The sequence below is a fragment of the Armigeres subalbatus genome, chromosome 1 (assembly GCF_024139115.2).
Source record: "Armigeres subalbatus isolate Guangzhou_Male chromosome 1, GZ_Asu_2, whole genome shotgun sequence".
NCBI lineage: Eukaryota > Metazoa > Arthropoda > Insecta > Diptera > Culicidae > Armigeres > Armigeres subalbatus.
Genome location: NC_085139.1, coordinates 77093367 through 77102408, shown reverse-complemented (window position 1 = coordinate 77102408; position 9042 = coordinate 77093367). Strand labels below are relative to the sequence as shown.

Here is a 9042-nt window from a genome sequence, read left to right as displayed (position 1 = left end):
ACTAGACTAGACTCATATTGAATTGAGCACTCTTCTGAGTCCAGTGATGGTAGACGCAGTATCAATTTGAGAGCAATATGATTGCTATGAGATGCTCATTCAAAAGAAAAACATGAGTATCATCAATAGTGTCCAACCTGTGCAGTATACTGTAACCATGCCATTTCTAATATGATTGCTATGAGATGCTCATACCCGAGTAAGAGAGATTAGCTTCAAAATATTTGACTGAGGTGTTTCAAAATTATTTAGTTTTAATGTCTGACGTTTTCATGTATCTAATAAGGTTTCCATGGATATGAAATGTTAAATACACCAAGGAAACAAAAACGCTGCCTCTTTTTACAATTCAGTCGCGACGTTGTGCATTGCAACAGTGAATGCTTTAATTTCACGTTTGTATTATAAGAATGAGCTATCAATAGTTTTATATTCCAAATGCGGATGAATTTGGCTCCTTCTTATTATTGTTGTCATTTCATATGGCTGATCTGAAGCAATAAATGCATGAAAATTGTGGATATTCTTGATGCATCCTGTTCAAATCTGGAGCTATTGAAAGCGGACGAACTGAAGTGGTGAGCAAGTTCCAATTCTTTACTTAGTTTTCTTTATTTGTCATACTTTTGGGTCACCAGTTCTTACACATTGAAGATGATGTTATTCCCAAAATTCATCTGTTGGTTCTCTGTGTAATTACTGCTGACCTGGCAATAACGGAGTAGCAACCGTGGGCGGTCAATCATGAGCATGCTCATGCTCATATGGCTGAACTAAGGCGATAATATTGGACTGAGCGCTTGTCTCAGTCCCACGAGGGTAGACGCAATATCAATCTGGGTTCAAGATGATTCCTCAGAGGTGCTCATAGTGGATTTAATACTCGACTGAGTCCCCATGATAACCGGCGCAGTATCAGTTTCTGCACATAATTGCTGCTCTAAGGCGATCATAGTGAATTGAGCCTAAATCCCAGTATCAATTTGAATAGAATATGGTTTCTCAAAGGCGTTCATAGTGAATAAAGTTCTCGTCTAAGTCCAGGGAGTATATTACTTTCCTTTTCTTCTCTCGAAGCGAAACAGTCGGAAAACTGTTTTTGTAAGAATATTGGGCTTTAAAAATTAAAATCATCCTGTAACAGCTTGTTAGTCATCGACTAATCGCGGCCTACCACGACTGCAGGTCTGCATGCAATAGAAAAAATACAACACATGTTCGCAAGTAAACACTTGAAGCTTAATCTTTTCAGTTTCAGATCTTACAAGATATGCATCCATAGAGCCTACGGCAGTTTCGTTCCCTAATTGGTAGAAATATATTTTGTCATAATTGTGACCATGTGACAAATGCGTTTACACACCCAAGCGGCGGTTGTTAGATTTTCCAACAATTCTGTATAAGAATCTACCAAAATCTGTATAAGAACTGGGCATATGCGAAATTGTTAAATTCTCATACAAAAAATGTAAGAAAAGCTTACAAAATTGTTAGATTCTTATACAATATATGTATCTAGCAATTTCGCATATGCCCAGATTTTATACAGATTTTGGTAGATTCTTATACAGAATTGTTGGAAAATCTAACAACCGCCGGTTGGGTTAAATACCAGCAACCGTTTTTCTATTTTTTTTGTCATTTTTGTATTTTTTTTCTTCTTTGTTGGCATTACATCGCTACTGATACATTGCCACCTCAGTGTTGATTTAACACTTCCACAGTTTTTTTTACGGCGATGTTTCTAACTAAATTTAACATTACCGTATCAGGTGGCTAAAACGACGTTAAGCTTATGCTCAGGGCAGTCGAACAAATCATAATCCAGACAAGAGATAAAATACAGCTATCTTAAGCATGGTCCCTTCTTCACAAGAGCTTGTAGAAAACTAATCGTTGATATGAAAAAAGCCTAAAATGGCGGATGTGTCACTTTGCCAGACTATGGCGCAATTTAAGGTGAATCCCTTTAAAATTTGGCCAGAGGATATTTTAAGCAAGTTTCAGCACAACAGGCCTTAGACAACCATCTACCAAAAATATAATCAAACCAGCCACAGCTGTCGAAACGGATGTAACGTCGTAAATTTCATCCCACCAAAGACAGTTGATCCTCTGGAAAAAATCGATCTGCAGCGACGACCGACGACGTTCCCATCAAGTTATATTCCTATCATCCCGTTTCCACCCAACCGAGAAAAAAAAATCTCCATTCTCACACAGCTGTAAACCGTCTGTATTTCGCCGCATGCGCCCTCGCGCACTATCGTCAGTACCATTGCCCCACAAACGTCAGACCGAAAACCAGACCAACAACAAGAACAACAAAACCACCGCCGTCGCAGATGGAGCAGACCAACATCATACCTACCTATCTTCGATTCATCAGAATTCCCGAACCGGAAGGAACCCATATCATCATCATCATTATCTTGGCAAAAGAGAGATTGTTTCGAATTCAAGCGTAATAAAACGATCAAAAGAAGATTTTGTTTTCAACTTTTTGCATAAGAGCGATTATTATTTTCCATTTGATCTGTTTTTGTTGGTTTTTTGCATTTTTCCATTTGTTTTCACCGTTTTTGTTTTAAATAATTAAATTATCATAATTTATACAATTGGTTTCATCATGCATACATGCAAGGGCTTTGTGTCCCGCTTACTTGGGCGCGGTTCTACTAACTGTATACGTCGGGTCGTCAGTCTGGCTGTCAATCAGTCGGTCCGTCGCGTCCCGTCCGGTCCGTCAGTTTCTCACCCAAAGAATATGTACAAACAAAGATTACTCGGACTGGGCCGATTCAAGGTTTCGCATAAGATTTCTTCTTCTCTGATCTGCTGACTACGCTAGCGCCGTTCCGCTTAGTGTTCTCGTCTATTTACTCTGCTCTCCTGTCCGGTCACTATCCTCAGTATCTTATGCTCGCTCCCCCCACGCTCTTCCCTTTTCGTAACTTTTTCTTTTTCTCTCCGCAGCTTCTTCGTGTCTCCCTTTCTCACTAATGTTTTTACTTTTTCATTTAAATTTTAACTTTTCTTCTATTACTGAATAGTTACTTTTTTCTGGTTACTTTGGATATAATTTTGTGTGTAATACAATGCTTTCTGTTTGTTCAGCTTGATTATTTGATTTTGGTTTTATTCCAACGAGAAGGTGTGTAGTTTACTTTTTGTTTGACTATGTGAGATTTGTGAGTGTGTAACTTTTGTTTCGACTTCCAAAGCGATTCAGTTTATTGAGAGTATGAAATGTGTTTTTTTTTTGTTGCGTCTTCTATTACAAAGTGCGAAAACAATGGAGAATCGAGTGAAAGTACCACGGAGTTACCCAGATTAAAATAAAAACAAAGGCGATGCGGTTTTATGAATGTGTGTACGGATAACGTTCACTGAGATACAATTTATATTTAGATAAAAGATTTTCTTTAGGAAACATAAAATACACTAAGAACAAAGGCAATATACAAATCTATGCAAATACGAAAAAACTTAAAAAAGATGACACTAAAAAAGAAAAGAAAAACATAACAATAGAATACGAGGGTAAGCTTCAAAAGAGACTTTTGTTCCGGCTGTATTCGGTAGCGATGACACGGGGGTAGGGATACGGGAGAAGGTTCTGTTCTTCATTTACATTCTAGAGCTTGCGTTCTGGTCTGTATTGTGTATCGTCTCTATCTCTCTTTTTTATCTTTCTATAGGCGGTAATCAGTTCTAATCCCTCGATATTTGTTTTATAATTTTTTTTTCATTTCTCGAATAGGAAGAGGGTTTTACAATGTAATTCTGCATGTGGTTGTTTGTCATTATGTATGAGTGAGTGTAGGTGTACATTTTTTGTTAGCGAGGAGATGAGTGTTGGAGCGTGAAGAACAAAGCTCGCGGTTGCTACTATCATTCCTAAGTTCAATTTAATTCTGGCCTCCAAGTCTCATCGAAAGATGTTCAAATAGGAGCTAGTAGCGGCGGTGGTGGTAGCCGTCGCCAGCATCGTCCTCCCGATGGATTCCGTTCGTCAGACAATAAAGCGACAGCCACCACGACGGAGAACCGATTAATATTGATGATACGTAGGCGACATTCTTATGCAGTGACAGTTTCCTATGGATGAAGCTGACGATGATAGATTGGCAGCTGCTGAGGGTAATCCAAAATGATGTCTTCTCGGATTTTTTCTTCGGTCAACTTTTTTTTTCGAACAATTATCACAATCTTCACTTCAACTTCGATCTACACAGCGTGCACCCTCTACATAAACATCCCATCATCTTCACTAGGAATTTTCGCTCAATGTAGCATCGCTTCCGCGGCTTCGTTCCGACGGCTTCACAAACTTTCTTCTATTTTTGCTGTTGTATTCACTACGTTTCGCTTGACTTTCTTTGGAACACATATTTTAATATATAGCGATATTTTCTTGATTTCCCTTAACTTGTATCCTATTTTGTAATTATTATTTTCTTTACTATCTTTCGAAGTTGCTTGGAGTAAAACTACTATCACATTTAAATGCAACGAAAAAAGTTGCTCGATTATAATTTTTTTTCTTGCCATACTTTTGCATTCATTTTCTTCGTCATCCTAAGACACAAACAAAGAGATTATAGCGATGATTAACCATTCATTAAATTATTTCATCTTCTGCTTCGTCGGCGACGGCAACTCTCTTTGCCCAATCTTCTTCTGCGTTTTCTTAGAATCACACATTATAGCACGACACTTGCTGCATCTGCGGGAATGCTGGACCCATCAACGGCGGAAAGGAGCCGCCCATCGAGCTGGTCATCATGTACGGATGCAGCCGATGGGAAGCCCGCTGATGTTGACGGTACTTGCCCGCAAACAGGGCGGCCTTCTCCGCCGACGACGATGACTGGTGATGATGGTGGTTATGATGGTAACTGCTGGCCGATGTGTTTCCTGTTGCGCCGGAACGCATCAGCGAGTGACCGGAAGCGGTGGCGCCGAGCATTCCGTTGGCCACGGCGGACATCTTGCTGCACGCCATATGTTCCGGCCCAGCTTGATAATCCCGCGGTATCGTGGCCATCGGACTCTTCTCCAGCAGGGCAGCCGTTGAGTCCCACAGACTTCCGCTGCCACTGCCACTTCCGCCCAGTTCCGTACCGTTGTTATTGTTCCTAAGGTTATTGTTATTGTTGCTATTATTACTATATACAGCACAGCCTCCGGAAAGCATAGCATCTCGTTTGCCAACTACCGACGGGTTTCGGTACATCGTTGCCGACGGTTGATAGCTATTGTTGTTATTATTGTTACTGCTCATGGGGGCTGTTTGGGAACTGATGGCAGCAGCGGCCAGTAGACTAGCATTCGCTTTGATCGGTAACGATTCCGGACCAGCCTGGAAATCGCGAGGCACAGCGGCCATTGAAGTCTTTTCGATGTCCCACCGGGGACCGGATGGTAGGCCACCCTCCAAACTGCTGCCGCCGCTGCTGAATGCGGCACAGGTGGCAGCTATAAGATTCTGTTGGTGCTGCTGCTGATGCTGCTGATGGCCCCCGGACCCGGCGGCTGCCAGTTGCGGCGGCATACCCGTATTACTACGCTTGATGACTTTTGACTTGCTGCTGTTGCTAACGATGCTACTACTGCTACTATTACTGTTACTGTAGGCAGTTTGGTTAGCTAGGTTGGGTTTTCTGTAGCCTCGGACAACCCCATCGGGGGCCATGTAGCAGCTCCAGTCTGAGGTATTTACTAGTTGCTGTTGTTGCTGTTGTTGACTCTGCAAGCTGTATTGATTGGTGGATTGCTGTTGACTGGACAGATGTGACTGCTGTTGATGAAGTTGCTGTTGCTGCTGTTGAGGCTGCGGTTGATGAGAATGATGGCGATGCTGCTGAGATTGAACATGTTGTGACTGTTGTTGTTGTTGTTGCTGCTGGCTACTCGTCCCAACAGGGTAGTGTGCCTGTTGGGACCGCTGAGCCATCTGCCTTTGAACGTACTCGTCAATCTGTTGTTGCAGATTTTGATGACGTTGCATAGTACTCTGATGGCTCGTAACAACAGCATGTTGCTGCTGCTGCTGCTGTTGTTGCTGTTGAGCCTGCTGCTGGGAACTGGACTTGGAGCTCCGTCGGCTCATTGAAGATGAATCAACAACGTTGGCAACAATTGAATTAGAACTACGGGTTGAATTTGGCATATTGTTAATGAAAGGACTCCTCCGCTGGCTCTCCATCTTGCGGAAATAGCACGGATGAATCATCAGCAACGGTTCCACTCGGGCACCCACCGGCGGCTTTGCCTGGTTTGGTAACTCGTATTCTACGCTACAGTCCACGTGAAGTGGTATGCTGTAGTCTTTCTGGGCCATCGTTGGTGCACCACCCGTCAACCGCGATGGTAACGACAAATGATGCAACGATGGCTGTTGCTGCTGCTGATGTCCAATCCCGGCCGACGAGGACAAGTCGTAGTTTGGATAGCACGCTGCCATCGCCATTCTGTTGCCAGTGTTGATGATGCTGCTGCTGCGGAATTTCCTCCACTCCAACGTTGAACCCCGACGTGGCAGCGAAACCACTTGCCACGGGTAAACGACACTTACTGCACACTTTTACCACTATTCATTTGAATTTGGTTTTTCTTCTATCTGATTAGTGCCTGCGCTTTTTTTCACTGCTCTTCAACCATTTGGCACCACACTCGAATCGATATGCTTTAATTTAATTCACTCTCTAACAAATAGATTTCATAAACTTTTTTTCAGGAACATTAATCCACAAAGAAAATTCCAACTGCTGCTGCTGTTGTTTTCGCTTCAGCCTCGATCTTCCGACGGCAGTCTGCTGCGGACTTGAATTGGCTGATACAACTCAGTCTTGGTGAAATTAAATGGTGCTGATGAATTTGAGAACGATGCTCCTCGCCGTCAGAAGTGTGAGATTCGATCAACTGCTTCCTCGCAATCTCTCCTTCTCTCGACTCCAACCGTTCCGTTCAGCTCAGTCTTCACTTCAGGAAACAAAGTTCCTTTTTTTTTGCTTCGCTATCACACTTCTTCCACTTATTCTTCGTGTGAAATCAAACGCAATCTTCCACTGCCTGCCTTTGCATTAAAGCCACTAATCAGGCACACACTCTTGCTTTAAATCCACAGTGACCTGATTTTGACAGCATTCACATAATATCGATTTTCTCTTTCCCCTTGAACACACACACTCAGTTGGCCGTACTCGACGGTAAATCGCACTCGTCTTCCGCGGCGGCTGGTTTGATTCTTTCCACTTAGAACGACAACGATGAGGACGTCGGCGGTGACGTTCTCCTTGGTTCACGCTTTTCCTTCTTGCTGTACGGCTCGAATAGCTGACACACTGAATTGCTGAAATCTTACTGTTACTGTCCTGTTTCTTCGTTACCCCGACCGACAACGTACGCGAATGCTCTCGTACTCGCTCTCTCTCGTTCTCACTCACTAATGTTCGCTCGGTCCTTGTCACGCACGTTTCAACCGATCTTCTCTTATTGTTGTTTTTGTTGCTTTAGCTTGTTATGTATGTTTTTGTTCTTCTTGTCTGAGCCCGGTCCACTGCTCGTAGTGGGTTCTATTTTCTCGAATGGTGTATCTTCTTCGGGCGTTGCGCCTCGACTAAAGCGAATCGACTGCAGGCAGCACACGGCCAGCTATGCTAGGCTCCAGCGGGCACGAATGCGCACTTCATTGTTTTTCCTCTCTCGGGTACGACTGCGCTCTCTCAATTTTTCGATTATTCTTCACACAGTATTCACATATTTATTTTATACTGCTCGGTTCCAGTGATATCAAGCATGGGTATGTATCTAAAAGGCGACAATTGAAATTTCTAATATAATTTTCCTCCGGCACTACAGTACCTCCTTAAATTTCTTACTTAGTGGTACATGAAACATTCTACCTCACAATCCATTATTTCCGGAAATTTTCATAATCGTTATCTGCCAGCCCTGGCCTGGCAAAACCTCCATCGACCACCCATCACCTTCAGTAATCCCCCCGACCAGTGTCCATAATTAATCAGAAAGTGACGTATCAGGTCATCCATTTGGGAATCCCGCTTGGTGGTGTTTGTGTGCCGACACAGCACTGGGCTACTGGGCAGGAAAATCATGATGGTTACGTTGCCGCTGTTGACTCATACCAGTGCATCACCGCGAGCGCCGACCGAAGAGATCGAGAGAAACATTATCAGACAGCAGCCATCGTTGCGTCAGACAGACTTCTTTTGAATGCGCCGCGTCGCTACCATCACCGAAGAGAGACAGAGAGCCGAAAAATTCGGCCAAACTAACACCACCGAATGAAACAGATGATTGCGCGCTCGTTGCGCTGCAGCAATATTCTCAGCCGGCAGCTACTGGAAATACTCACACTTCCCACCTTGCACAGCGCCTCTCGTGCCGTCGGTTTCGGACCGCTTTCATGTTGCCGATGCGCTCTGGCAGGTTGGGTTGGATTTTTTGCTGGGCACGGCACGAGCTTCTGCGCTGGTTGGTGGAGAGGATTTTCCAAAGGTTCTCGGTCGAAGATACCCACACTAACCGGCTGGGAGTTTTGAGGGTTAACTTTTGGCTGGAAATGATGGTGGATTCTTCGCAGACAGGGTTTGCAAAGTTATTCTGATGGGGATTATAATACATACTTATTTTTTTGTAAACCAAGAATAATTCTCGCTTAACTTTTCAAAAGGACCTAAGTAACGTTTTGCCTTTCTCGTATACTAAGTATACGTAAAGGCTATAATTTCACTCCAAAACCAAACTTTTGATAGAAGGCTCGGAGACCCATAGTGTTATATACCAATCGACTCAGCTCGACGAATTGAGGTGATGTCTGTTTGTGTGTATGTATGTATGTGTGTGTGTGTGTATGTGTGTATGTGTACAAATTTTGTAGACACACTTTTTGGAACTTAGCATTACCCGATTTACTCGCAACAAGTTGCATTCGACGGGGAATGCGGTCCCATTGTTTGCTATTGAAAATTGGCTTGATCGGACATTGCATTTCGGAATTATTGAAAAATCATT

At 43.1% G+C, this 9042-nt stretch overlaps 1 protein-coding gene across 1 annotated transcript; it reads right to left on the bottom strand.

The window, feature by feature from the left end:
- Nucleotides 1-2487: 2487 nt before the first annotated feature.
- On the bottom strand, nt 2488-7643 carry LOC134227427 (centrosomal and chromosomal factor-like). The gene has a single exon (XM_062708919.1). It carries the CDS (start codon nt 6473-6475, stop codon nt 4700-4702), a length of 1776 nt encoding a protein of 591 aa, XP_062564903.1. The 5' UTR covers nt 6476-7643; the 3' UTR covers nt 2488-4699.
- Nucleotides 7644-9042: the final 1399 nt, after the last annotated feature.